This window comes from Pangasianodon hypophthalmus, chromosome 22 (genome assembly GCF_027358585.1).
Source record: "Pangasianodon hypophthalmus isolate fPanHyp1 chromosome 22, fPanHyp1.pri, whole genome shotgun sequence".
In the NCBI taxonomy this organism is placed as follows: Eukaryota; Metazoa; Chordata; class Actinopteri; order Siluriformes; family Pangasiidae; genus Pangasianodon; species Pangasianodon hypophthalmus.
The window spans coordinates 17,093,506-17,107,920 of record NC_069731.1 but is presented as its reverse complement, the minus strand read 5'-3'; the positions used below and the strand labels follow the sequence as shown (position 1 = coordinate 17,107,920).

At 40.9% G+C, this 14,415-nt stretch overlaps 1 protein-coding gene across 6 annotated transcripts in view; it reads left to right on the top strand.

Annotated features, from left to right (window-relative positions):
• The window catches only part of oxsr1b (oxidative stress responsive kinase 1b), a 52,796-nt gene that overhangs the window by 14,600 nt on the left and 23,781 nt on the right, over positions 1-14,415 (top strand). For all 6 annotated transcript variants that reach the window (XM_053227809.1, XM_053227808.1, XM_053227813.1 and 3 more), the window contains 2 exons: positions 7,521-7,629; positions 13,272-13,413. In XM_053227809.1, coding sequence (XP_053083784.1) covers positions 7,521-7,629; positions 13,272-13,413 — 251 coding nt within the window. The remainder of the gene's footprint in view (positions 1-7,520; positions 7,630-13,271; positions 13,414-14,415) is intronic.

Sequence of the window (14,415 nt, the reverse complement as noted above, 5' to 3'; positions counted from 1 at the left end):
AGAATCTAGTGACTCGTGTTGAACTCTGAACGTTTAACCCCGCTCGTCCTCCGCAACAGGCTCTCATCAAGCAAAAACGCTGAGCTGTTTTCCTCTGAAATTCATCACGTTACAAAAGTAAAATGAATTTTCGTTTCCGTTTCACGTTGTCTTTAAAGATACAGCAGCGTGAGTACAGGAGTGGAACAGAGTCGGTTGTTGGTATAGGTGCTGAGCGATATGATATTAGAGTCACGATACAATTCTTAAACTTTTTATTCATTTTAAAACGAATTTCTGGCAAGTTGTCAAAAATGAAATGTCAACGAATCTGTGTTTCCTTCAGCTACAGTCATTCAGAAATCCTGAAGCATGACGCAAGTGATTAGGAAAAACAGACTGCGATAACGAGAGGACTCTGTGCCTGGATAAACAGCAAAATGAGCGGCAGAATAAAGAGCTTTGACGTTCATTCATTAATTTATCTTCAGTAGAGTTATTTATATAATGTTGAAGTTTAAAGTTGGAATTTAAAAGATTCGTTCCTTCGTCTGTCTAAACAAACGAGTGAGTTTCTTAGATATAGCTCTAAAACATGTTAGTTGCTTCCCCCATATATATTTATTTAAAAAAAACCTGTTTTCATTACTATTGTTTTTTTTGGATCTCGTCATTATTGATAGCGTGTCTTTCCACCTTTTTTGCAATATTTAGGTGTTTTTCCGTTTTATTTATTTATCCGGGAGCCACCTGAAAACTGAAGCCTGTTCAGCTTAAAGCAGTCAAACCAAAGTGACTGAGAGGGAAAGGAAGCAGAACGGAAAAGATGCATATTTCCTTCTTTCATCTGGGAGAACTTTGACTGTGAAACCAATAGACGGGACTGTGGGCTCTCACAAAAATGGAGGAGCTGCTTATTATTAAGCTGTGATCACACAAGACTTCTGCCTCTCTGTTTTCTTACTGTTGCTTGGAGCATCTGGAAAAAAAATCTTCATCGCCTCCAGAGTTGAATGTGCACTCGGTTTAAGATGGCTCCAGTGTTTGGTCATTTGTTCTGTGCTGCAACAGCTAAACCTACTTAAAGAGTAACGTTTTTGTGATATCTTATGAGACAAATGTGTAGCACTTTTGAAACACAGTCAGTATCGTTATTATTAGGTAAGATGAGGAGTTTTGTGTCACATGTTTAGTTCAGTGGTATTGATTTGAGTAGTATTCTCACTTCTTTATGACTCTTTTAATGGAGTTCATCCTTGCGTGGTCCTTCTGGTTTCTTCTGCATTAACTTTATTCAAGAGGACCTCAAAGGTCATCATCCTTAGGTAGTACATACACCGTTCCAGTGTTGGCTGTGTGATCTGTAAAGATCCTCTGAGGATTAAAGAGCTGCTGATTGTGTGGCAGAAATAGGCCATTAGCTCATATTTATGATGTTCACACTCTGAGCAGCAGAAGATACTAAAGTTACCATCAGCAGTGTAACAAGTGAGCACATGGTTTGACTTGCTTTCCAATAAAGGCTTCCTTCCATATGCGTGTCCTGATCTAAGCCTTTGATGGGATGAACTGAGCTCTGAGTTCTCGAACAGAGGAGGGAGGTTGGTTGGAAATTCATGGAGAAAGTAGGCCACGTGGAAAACCGAGAGGGTGGTGGGTATGTGGACTTCTCCTCTGTCATTCTCCACTTTTATGGCCTGCTGAGCAACCTCTTAAACCCAGAGGAAGCTTTAAATTAAACACAGATTGCTACTAAAATGTGATCTGCGGTGAGCTAAATGCTGGGCTGGAACTTCGGGCAGCACTTCACAAGCAATGCAGCGCTCTCTAGTTATTCTCAACATATAATGTCTGATGCTGAGTCAACGATTATGATTATAAAATAATTAAGGACGAGTTCATATTTTTAAATATTTAGTATTTGAGATGCTTAAAAAATTTAAATGAAACCTTTCTGATTATTATTTAATAATAAACATGAATTGGGTTGTGCGATGTAGATTTTTCCCAGGTCATGATTTTAACCATTTAATCGTCCAGAGCAGATTAAAAAAAAAAACCCAAAAAATCCCCAAAAGCCATGCAGTGGTAAACGACTCTGTCATTACCAGGGCAGCAAGTTCCTGTAGGAAAAATCACTCTATCACACAGTGTAAACTCTAGGAAACCCAAGGAGGAACCTTCTTTAGGTGATTCCAAAGATTTGTACTGTTACTATCTTTTGTGACGACTTATCTGTTACGACTTGTCTGTGTTTGAGGCTTTTCATCGGGTTTAAATCCAAAAAATCTGGCAGATTGGGGTTTTCGTTAGCGTAAGGTCCTCTAATTTCTTCCCACTTAGTTTGCCTTTGTTTCCAGTACTCAGCAATGCTATGCTAAGTGTCTTAAAGCCGTGCCCCTGAATACACGCGGCTAAATTAACGTGTTTTGGCGAAAAGCGGCTAGCTTAACTGTAGTCAGTTATGGTCACAGCTGCTGGGGTTTCAGCGCATGTTTGAAAAGGTATTTTAACAAGCTATTTAATAGTAAATGCAAAACTAAACTGACAGTCAGCATTTTTACCATTTAAAAAGAATCAGTTCAAGAGTTAAATGACACAATTTGCACTAATTTTAATACAATTTCCCAGTTTAAATAATGGCTATGAAAAGAGTACAAGTACACAAGTACACGTCAACACTCATGCTACGTGCATTGCTTTGTTTCTTCTTTAACATTAGCTAGCTACATTAGTTACCTTGGATCAAGAAGATTGGGTTTTGTTTCGCATTGCAAAGCCACTTCTACACAGCTGTAAGTAAAGTAACTTTCATCGTCTTCATTGCATTGGACCGAGAGAGGCTGATCTCCAGGAACAACATACTAGCTAAGAACGGGTATTTTCACTCACCTAGCATTCTCTGTAGTTGATTTTTCTCACCTAGTCAGCATTTGCTGCAGCATTGGTTGCTGCTTTGTGCTGCTACAGTTTTATCAACCAATGCTGCAGCAAATGCTGGCTAGGTGAGAAAAATCAAGTGTCTTGAGTTGCAAAAACAACTCGATTAAAGATGAACAGGCAGACACTCATCAGCGTATCATGGCTTATCTGTCTCAGTATTAACACGTCACTGTACAGTGTTTTTAGCCCAGTGTCACAGTAAATGTGTGAAATGAAGCGAAGAGATTCGAACTGCATGACTATACGATAATTTTGTGTGAAATGTTCATCCCTATTTCTCATTACTTGTGCCATCAGAATATTTCATGAGAGAGGCATTTTCATGTCCAACCCTCTCCCTGTGCTGAAGATGCCAGACTAACAATGATGTAATGGTGTCTCCATAGTGGCCCCTCTGTGTTGCATCATCCCTGGGCAGTCTCAAAACACGTGACAAGCCTGCTCATGCTTCATCTGATTAGACTACTTGAGTGGTAAAAGCTTTTCGGCTGGAAGTTACGAATGAATTTCTTATTCTTAAATGGATGGGAATTTAAGAATGATATTAGTCATCTAATCTAATCAGAATTCCTTTTAAGTCTGTTTCTTACATAACTAAATCTTCAAGTCTGTATGTTCGATCTGCTATGATCCTGATCACGTTTGAAGTTCATGCCATGACTCTGAGCGATGATGCTCGGATGCTTCTTCCTGTATTATTTTTTCTCCCTATAAAGTGATTCAGCAGAATTTGCTCCGCTCTAGCGTCGCCTGAGGGATCCTATCTGCTTTGATCACAGTAATGAAATGAACGCTTTTGTCTTTCATTGTACCAAGTAGCATGAGGACCAGCAGGACGCATGAGATGGCAGCTACCACAAAAGCCTTTGTTTCACAGCTGTCCAGCCGAAGGGTTCAGGATTGACGCAGACCAGTGTGGATATGTTTTAACTGCATGGTCACCCCTGTAGGAAGTGTGTTCATGTAAACTGAGAAATATTACTTTTAAAACTTGTTTTTGCACAAGAACTCGGTCATAATCGAACTTCTGTATTACACATTGCTTGCTTTATACGCAAACAGCAGCACTGATGTTTGTGCTGTTAACAGATTGGATAACGAGAGTCATCTTTACATTAGACAACTTTACATTAGGAAACTATGTGGTGCTATAAGACTCAGTTGTGCCAATATTACTTGTCATCAGTTATAAAATGCCTTCCCTTCAACTCATCACACATCCTCTGTTGAAACAGTCTATGCCTTATGTAGGGAAAGCATAACTGAGCAGCTTTTTACCGGCAAGGGGTGGAGCTAATTTCTGACCCATAAAATATGCAGTTGACATCCTAAAATGAAGAAACTAGCCAGATCCCATTGCATGAAAATACTAGAAATAACATTTTTCTGAAGTGTCTTTGAAATAAGATGATTTGTATAGGTCTCCAAACACCTTTTAAATTGAAGACCTTAGCAATGCAGGAGCATCACTCCTGCAGTCCATCACCTGTCATGATCTAAGAGAAGGGAATGCAACAATGCCTCATCTATTCAGCTGTCCATTCAGGTTTTTGGACATCTTGCATGACTAGCAGACTCTGAACAGGCTTCGCAAGTGACCAGTAGTCAGCATGTAATTTGTGAAACATGAGGTTCCATACAGCAAGGGAGAGGTGATCCAGCAAGTGGACGCTGTACCAAAATCATTATCTGCTCAGCTTGTTTTTGATGCCAATATCATTATGTGCTTGACTTGTTTTTGACGCCAATATCATTACGGGCTCGGCTTGTTCTCATACCAAAATCATTAGGTACTTGGCTTATTCTGTTACTTCATCATACAGATTGGAATACTTTTTATTCCTCTGTTGCAAAACAGATTAAAAAAAAAAAAAAAGCTAAAAAGTGGACATCCAATTGTCTGTACTAGCCTGTAAGGTCCTATGTGAGCCTGTGTTACTGCCAAAACCGAAGGTCACAAAGCTTCTAGAGTGCCAAAGGCACAAAGGCTTCGTAGGTGAGCTTCAGACACATTCCTCTTCTTGGACCTTAACACTGGATTTAATTATGAAACAGTATAATCAGTTCCAGTCTGTCAGCTCCTGCAGCTTCACGCAGACGTGCCCTCCCTGACACCAAAGTTGAAAGAAAAATATAGAAATGGCTAAGGCTCAGAGCAAGGCCTGGACCAAACACACACACTGACTCACACTTGCTGTCCATTCCCAGAACTGTGGAAGCAGCGGGTTTCCCCCACCCGGCCAGCTGATATTGACTTTGCACAAAAAGAAACAGTGGGCAAGTGGGGGGTGCCATCAGAGAAGCGATCTTCCCTCAGACCCCCGACTTCTAGACTCTTTGTTGGAGGCCTCCTTTCTTTTTTGCTTTCTTTTTTTTCATGGCCAGAATGAATCAGTACCACAAGCATAATTACCAGTGCAGTGCCCTCCAGGAGGGTCCTTTGTCCTGCTTGTCTCTTATATGTCAGTTGGTGAATGGGCAAGAATGTAGCTTTAAGTATTACTTTACTCAACCTTGCAACGCAAAGTACAAGCATTGTAATACCTGAGTACAGTGTATGTTTCTAAGCTTCACCTTAAGTTGTGTATTCACCACTAAAAGATGTCTGTAGATTACTAGAATTATGCATGACTCACTGGTTTGAGCGATACCACACGTAAGAGAGTACTATATCCTTGGGCTCATAGGGCTTTCTACACTGTGCAGGCTAAAACTTGCAGGTTGTCAGCCCAAACAAGGCAAAAAGTCAGGTTCAAGGTTGTACATTTAGGTTTTCTGACTTTATGAGAGCTATTAACACAGGAGTGCACTCCATAAAACCTGGTCATTAGCTAATAGGTTAAATTAGGTTAAAGAAATACACAAAACTGGTGGATTCTGGTTCTTCAGAACCTGTTTTGTGCACTGCACCCCTTGCTTAACAGGTTCAGGATAACTTGCGTTCGGCTGAATTCAATATCACATTGAAATTGCTTAGCTGGTAGAGATTTTTTTCAAGTCTGGAAAGACGAGCTAGAAAATCCAGTGAGCCAAAGGATATAGGATTGCTACAGCAGGGGTGTTGTCTCAGATCGGTGTGTCACAAATATTCCCGTTAGTAAGAATTCAATTTCATGAAATGGTATCAACAAAGTTAGGACTATATCATAAAACAAAAACTACCTTTGGGCCAATGGATGTCAGAACTTGGCTGATGTCAAATGATCTTAAATTAACATTCTGTTCATCTTGCTTACACGTTGCCAAGTGGGAAATAAAAAGGAAATCAAAGATAAACAAATTTTTGCCAGGAGCCCATGCATTCCAAGAATAGTTGATTGTTGATTGCTGAGGATTTCTGGTCATGTTTCTGCAAGTTCTGGTTCTTCTGTTGCTCAAATTCTTTCTAGGTGTTCCCATTCCCATGAAAATTCTACTACGATTGCATCATACAGTCCTTCTGGTGAACAGGGATCATTTGCACACTGCAGAATCGATAATGCGTGGTTTGTAATCGATGATTCAGTAGTCAGGTTGTTGGGTGGTTTACTTTGCCCTAATGGTATGACAGTAAATAAAAAGCTTTGCCCGTAAGTTGAGGTATCAGCAGTTAGTTTTGAGCCTCGACGTAAGGACAACAATGCTTAGTTTTTGATTAGAGGGTTGCAATGAGGTGTTGATAAAAGGGCCAGCTTTAGCTGTTAAAGATTGGAAGCCCAAATCCATATACACCGCCGACAAACAGTAATGCCAAGTAGACAAATTCCATTTCAACAGGAAGCCTGATACCAATCTACTGTTCTGGCAGGGGGGTGATTTGAGTGATAGTTTAGGCTGCAGAGTCAACATTACCTCAGCCATCTCTCATGTCAGGCGTATAGGCTTTGACACTCGGTTTTAGTTATGCACCTACAGAGAGAAAGAGGGGAGAGAGTTGGGGAAGTGACTCTATTTATATTGTCCACCAATGCACTCTGGCCTATTTTCCTTCTGAACCGTTTTATATATATATATATATATATATAAAGCTATTGCTCTATTCAACCAGACCCTGTTTTTAGAAGGACTGTCAACTTGTTTTCGAATGTTTCGGTTTCAGAGAAACATTATTTCATCCCACTGTGTACTGCACATTGTATACGGCTGTGATGGCAATAATAATCTATTTGACTTGGATGTTTAAATCTGTTTCACCCTAAAGATCTGGTGCTTAATCATTTTACAAGGGTAGATTCAGAATTATAGATCCTTAACAACAATTTTAGTTCTAGTTAAACTTAGAAACATGGTATAATGGTATAGACATTAAGGTTTTTTTTGCCAAAAATGTTTACCATTTTTTTCTTATTGCCCGGCTATTATTTATCCTGTTATACAGTCGATTGAAAGACAGCAGATCATGTTTTCCCATTCTCTGCATCATATTATGTCATTGAATGCCAAAAAACTCCTGACTCAGGAATCACTCTGCACTGGGAATATAATGAGTCGTGCTTTATGCATGCAGGATCAGTGTGTGCTAAATTATGTGCACACATACAGATATTGTTCAGATGAAGTCAACCTGCATGTAGCAATGATGCTGACTAGTGTTGCTCTTTCTTTTTCTCTCTCCACAGAAAGAGATTCAGGCCATGAGCCAGTGCCACCATCCTAACATCGTGTCATACTACACCTCCTTCGTAGTGAAAGACGAGTTGTGGCTGGTGATGAAGCTTCTCAGTGGTGGTAAGTGGACCTCTTTGCCATAGCTTTTCATTTAAAGCCCATGACTAAAATCTCACCAAAGTTGATTCTTCATGAAGTTTTTATGACCCAGAAACCTGTAGAAATCCAAATGTAGTCACCCCGGTAAAATAATGTGAAATGCAGTACACAAACGGTATCATTAGTGACATACAGAAAATGTTTCACACTGAAAAACAAAACCTTCATCGCATTGCTTTCAGGATGTTTGATCTCTCAGTGCAAAATCAGCAAGAGGTTGCTTTTTTTAACAACTATTCGCTGACTTTGTGTTCAATTCAGCATTGCATTTCACTTTCTTCAGTGTGTTGCACTCGTGCCACACTGAAATGCAATTCAGAATTACTAATAAAACAGGATAAAAGTTATTATAGTTAATATAATATGTTATTATAGTTAATATAGTTAATATGACTAAACATACTTGCAGCTTACAGCAGGACCAAGGAATTATTTCACCAAATGTCTAGATTAGGATCAACATTTATCAATGTCAAATATATGCCATAACAAATATTGTACTAAATGACATTCCTCTAACATCTCTGTTGTCTCATAAAGGTTTTTAGAGGAAAAAGTACACAAAAAAGTTAACAACTGGCATTGAAGAATGGTCAGGATTTCATTCTTTCATCCTTGTCATCTTTAGTAAGCCCTTTATCCTGGTTAGTGTCGTGGTGGAGCCGGAGCCCTGGAGCACTGGGTGCAATGCAGGAGTACCTGGATCATCAGATATTCCACAGCTTATATGTAAAATGTAAAATTTGACCAGTGATATTTCATGATGTCTTATCTGACTCTCCTCACACGGCAGACGTTGCTGTACAATTTCATTCCAAGCCTCATTAACAAAAAAAGGTAACTGATGCAGCTGATTTAATGCAGATGGTAATGAGAGTGATCTTGCGGGGGTGTGTAGCAGTGCTACATGAGCGTTAGTCTGGGTCTGCCAAGCGCGCTCTCGCTGTGCTAATCACAGGGCTGAGGCCATAAACAGCACAGAGACTCACTGCTGCAGCAGCCACACTTTCATCACAGTGCGAGATGACAGGAAAAGGAAAAGGAAGCTGTACTTATCACAAGCAGATCACTGTGCAGTGTATATCATTGTCATGATAGACCAGCAATTTGAGGAATTTTTATAGACAGAGTATGATGCTGCACTCTCTAACCCTGAGCGGCTGTTCTCTCTCTGTACGGTGCAGACTGCAGAGCGGTTGATACGGTTCAGCCCTGATTTATCTGGTGTAATCAGCAGACAGGAGGATTATAGGCTGCTGTGACAGGGAGATGGAGCGTGTTTCCCTGATGCAGACTTAAAATCACACTGTCTGGGTGAAGAGACAGGCGCTTCTTCTCTTTCCTTTTTACACATTTGAACAGAATGCAGAGTTTGGGTTGCAGGTTTTATTTCGGCTTGTGCATTAAAAGAAGGTTCTAAAGCCACACCTCCTCTACAGTGACTAACCCACACAGAGGCGGGGAATAACTGGCACAGAGGCCACGTCTCCTGTACTATGACTAATGGATGCAGAGGTGACAGCTTTACTGAGAGGTGGGGAATAACTGGAACAGAGGTCATGTCTTTTTTACTGGGCCTAACTGGTACACTGGCCACACCTCCTTTTACCTGGACTGACATGTTTGACGGCTATGATTTCTTTTACCTTGACAGTCAGGTACAAAGACCATGCCTCCTTTTATCTGGTCTGGGAGGTACAAAGGCCATGCCTCTTTTTTTTGGACTGACAGTTACAGTGGCCCCAGCTATTTTTTTTTTACTGGGATTGCCAGGTATGAAGACCAAGCCTCTTTTTACAGAGATTGCCAGACACAAAGGCCACGCCCACTTTTACTCTCACCAGCAGGTACAAAGGCCACACCTCCTTTTACTGGAACTGACAGGCACATAGGCCATACCTCTCTTTACAGGGTCTGACAGGCACAAAGGCCACACCCTCCGTTTACCGAGAATGCCAGACACAAAGGCCACGCCTCCTTTAACTGATACTGACAGGCACAGAGGCCACACCTCCTTTTACTGGGACTGATAGGCACAGAGGAGGATGAAAGGCAAGAGAGAGAAAAGCACAGTGCTAAAGGAGATTCATATAATAATGATGACAATAATAATAATGATCAGATAAAAAGATAAATAAAAGTAAAACTTTGGTATTGGTACAGAGCTCTAAAGCTGATATTAAGATTGTTTTTTAAAATACCCTTAATGGTACCTTTTTGTTAGCGGACAGCCTGTTAGTGATGCTATGCACTTGCTGTTAAAGGGTCCCATAACTGCACGTGACATTTTCCCTGTGCTCATAGCCTTTTACACGAAAACAGATGCTTGCTATGCGTTCCTCACCCCTCCTTCATGGATACACTGATCCTCCTCGCGTCATTGGCTTGGCATGATTTGCTGCTCTTTGGCCTAGTAGGCGTGTGTTAACGTGCCTCCCATGCCAAACCGTAGCTTACAGGAAACCAGAAATGTCAGTTCCAACAACTTTCGGACAAAGAGCCTTTGCCTGCAGTGGAAGCTGTGTTAACTGCAGCACAGACAGCGAGGCCTGCTTTTCTGCTCAGCACGGAGAGAGATGTCTGGGGAGAGCTCCTATTACAGCTATTTCCAAGAAACCCTGGAAAGAGCACAAGGATTTGAATCAAGCATGTGCTTCAAGTTGCCAATGCAAATTCTGTGAAATGAGTACTTATTTTAGCTACAACCTGCCTGCCAGCTCAGCGGGGGTAAAATATATATGCTACCAGACCTTTCTTCCCTTTATATATAGCAGGATAATATTTATCATGAAACGAAGAATTTTTATGCTTTATTTTTGAAATTCTGGAAGTGTTTAATCTTCACGTAAGAGCACTTTGTCCTTGTAAATACATTCACACCTTCAATTAAACAAATTAAATCCATTTAAAAAAAGCAGAGGGATTAAACAGCAGCAGAGCTAACCAGTTTCAGTTTATTTCACCAAACAACTCGTCTTAATCCTGAGTAAGAGCTTCCCATGCCTCTCTGACCCCGCTGCACTCTGAAATAACTTTGTTATTGAGCAGACACGAGATTGAGAGGTTCCTAAAGCAGAGTACCAATAAAGATGTTCCTGGTGTTGGCCTGAGCAAAATAAATAGTCTTTCTGGCTGCATCAGCAGCAGCTGTTTCAGGGCCTTGACAAGATCTTACATCTCCATGGAGAGGTTGAAATTTTTTGGGAATGAACATCCCAGACCGTTGGGTTGATGAGAACAGTACTGCTTTTTTCCTTTATCAAAACGCTAGTTATGAGAGTAGGATGATCAGACTGGGTGATGTGGCAAAAATATCACATCACAATACTTGAAGAGATCTTTACAATACATGATGTGCATCATAATATCGACGCACAAGGGTCTCAAAAAGCAGATTGTTATAAACATGCTATTACACGCCACTGTTATGTTATTGGAAGTTTTACACCAAAACATTAACTAGAGGTTAGAGGCGAGGGAAAAAAATCTGAGTCTTAGATACAACTTGATTCTTGCTTTATTTATTTGATTCTACACTGATGCAGAGAGCCCCATAGTTGATGTCGTCATTATTTATTATTCATGTCATAAAAAAACTAAATAAAATACATTTTTTTGTCTAGACCAGTTAGGTGGTAAAAGTGTACGCGTGCACATTGACAGCTAGTTTCTAGATTTGAAGATGGACATGCTCAGACCTGCTCAGACCTGCTCAGCCCACCTGCCTTGAAAGCAACTCTATTGGCACCTTTCAGATTTTATCAAGTGGACAAAAAGAACAGGACAAGATGTTCTGTAGGACCCGTCCCATACCAAGATAAAGCATCCGTGGAATTCAGTGAACATGTGTAATGACATTGCACATGTCCATCTGGCGTTGGAGGAAAAAAATGGCCTGTTCCTGCTTAAAAGAGAACCCTTGAGCAAGTGGCAGAGCTTCCACATAATTCAGAAAGGGCAAAGCAAATGTCCAGGATTTGCGCCTCTAGGCTGTAATGGAGAACCTGCACTAAAACATGGCCACACGGTTAAAAACAAGCCATCACATATAGATCGAGAAACAAGATGCATTGAGAATCGTAGTCTAATTGCACCATGGCATTTTTATTTTCAGGTTGTTCCAGATGGAAAAGTAAGGGTGGAGAGGTTTTCCCTGAACTTTGACACAGAAAAAAATTACACATGCTGTAATGGGCATCTGGTTCTTTTGTTCATCAGAGTATTCTTTATACAGAACGAAGATCTAGCAGTTAAGTCAGCGCTTTAGCTCATTTGTCACAGCGTGACAAATCTGCTCCTCCCAGATGTCGCTGTCGGCCCAAACCCATCCTCTCCCTCCAGGTTCTGGCTCGTCTTCAAGGTCCACTTAAGTTATAAAGACGCTCTTATACCATCTAATGTTTTTGGCTTCTGTCCCAATACACGTCATGGGAAAATGTCATGGAGTCAGCAGTGTAGTTTACCTTGGAGCGTTTGTATTATTAGCTGCTGTATGGCGTTCTCTAAAGAAGCTGATTTTGTTGTTTTACTTTATCTGAATAAGAGATGACTTCCTGCAGTGTTTCATAGATAGAAGCCAGATAAAGCGTTTGTTGTAGTTGTAGTTGTTATAGATTGCACTTCTGATGAAGCACTGGAATTTGTTTGCTTCCTACGCACATTCTTGACACTGAGCTGTACACTTCAAGGCCAAGTCAAAGTGAAGGGGAATTTGCTAAAACGATTGGTTATTGGTCAGCATGAAGTGGTAGCGTGATCAGTGCCTGCATTCTCCAAACAAAGTATCGTGGCTGTTCAGTGGTTAAAGCTCTGGGCTAGTGATCAAGAAGGTCATGAGTTTTTTAAAGCCCCAGCATGTCCAAGCTGCCACTGTGGGGCCCCCGAGCAAGGTCCTTAACCCTCCTTGCTCCAGGGTTGCCATTATCGTGACTGACTCCGTGCTCTAAACCCAGCTTCCTAACAAGCGGAGATATCCAATCAAAAGACATTTGGTACTTTATATGTGACAGTAAAGGCTGCCTTAAACAGATACACTTTTCACACCATTTTTCTCCCAATTTGCCAATTCCCATCCACTATCTTTCTAACAGTCAGGGAGGGTGAAGGCTAGCATGTGCTTTCTCTGAGACCTCTTAAGCCAGCCACCACATTGTTGCTCAGTGCTGCGTCACAGGGCAGCGTAAGACACTCTGAGGAAATCGCTAACTGCCCTCTTCCGCATACCTGAGCTCACAGATACAAACGATTGTCTAGTGTCACTCTGATTGATGGGGAGAGAGAATAGCATTCTTGCTCTAATCCTGCCATTAGTGCTTACAGAACCTTGGAAGAGGTGACGTGGTTTGGACAGAAGGGTGCTTATTACATTATGCACATGTGTGGACTAACGTAAGCCTCTGAGCTTTTATTCTTGACAGCTGAGACAGGAAAGCATCAATACACACAAACAAAGATCTTTAATGGCACCTAGGTATGTAACGATGTTCCGATGTTATGAAAAGATGCTCGTTGATGCTTTCTGACAAGGCAGACCACCAAGCTGCTATTCCCAGTGCCTTCCAAGGATTTGTTTTGATGTATTGTTTGTGTTCTCTGCCCATCAGGCTCTGTGCTGGACGTGATCAAACACATCATCTCACGAGGTGAGCACAAAACTGGAGTGCTGGATGAGCCTAGTATAGCCACCATACTGAAAGAGGTTTTACAAGGACTCGAGTACTTGCACAAAAACGGGCAGATTCACAGGTAAGGACACCACACACACAAACACACACACACACACTCAAGAGTCTCAAGGGAAGGTTCTAGCAAACGTTAAGAAGAAGGTTTACTTATTTAATATATTTATTCTGACCTTGTGACCAAGTCACTATAATTGTAGTTGAAGGTATAGAGATTGCTAATACAGTTGTGAAATAGTACAGTGTTATGTACACACATTTGCAAGGCTTGAGCTAATGTATTATCTGTAACAGACCCAATGCTTAACCCTACACACTGAGTCATAACTCTGAGCTCAAGACTCAATATAACTTTGTGAAATGAACAGCTCTGTATTTTTCTGAGACATGCTGAAAGCTGACAGATGTGTTGACCTTAAAGGCAGTTTCGGTTCATGCAAGACTGCACCTTTCAGCTCAGTGGTGGCGAAAGCAGATTATTCGGTTTTTATTTATATTTTTCCCAACATACAAGTAGGTTGAACAACCAGAAAAAGAAAACAAACCCTACGTCTTTTTGACTTTTTGGCAACTCTATGCTGCAGCATGTGCTGTGCAGGCTCGAGAAAGCCACCGCCTGCCGAACTAGACACATTGGCCAAGGTGCAAACCGGTCGACAGTAGAACGTTTACATCTTTTCAGAATCAGGAACACGCTGGTATGTGGAAACACATACAAAAAAATTGAGCAAAATAAAGTACAGCGCAAAGCCTATAATACTCCTGCTAGCACAACAAGCAAAATGTGTTACCTCTCAGTTACACATATAAATAGAAACTAGAAAAGACCCTAGCCAGACAAAAATATTTTGCTCATGATGCAAGAACAGAGCACAACTCAGCCAAAACATTCACCGACGTCTTACGAAGTCATATACGTGGTGTATATGTGACGATGCTGCAACAAAAATAGATTACTGCTACTTACTTATACATGTTTATTGCTCTGTCTGTATTAATGCACTTAGCTAGCTATCTAGCTCGCCAAATGTAATTACAGTACGTTAGCTACTTTTTTTTTTTTTTT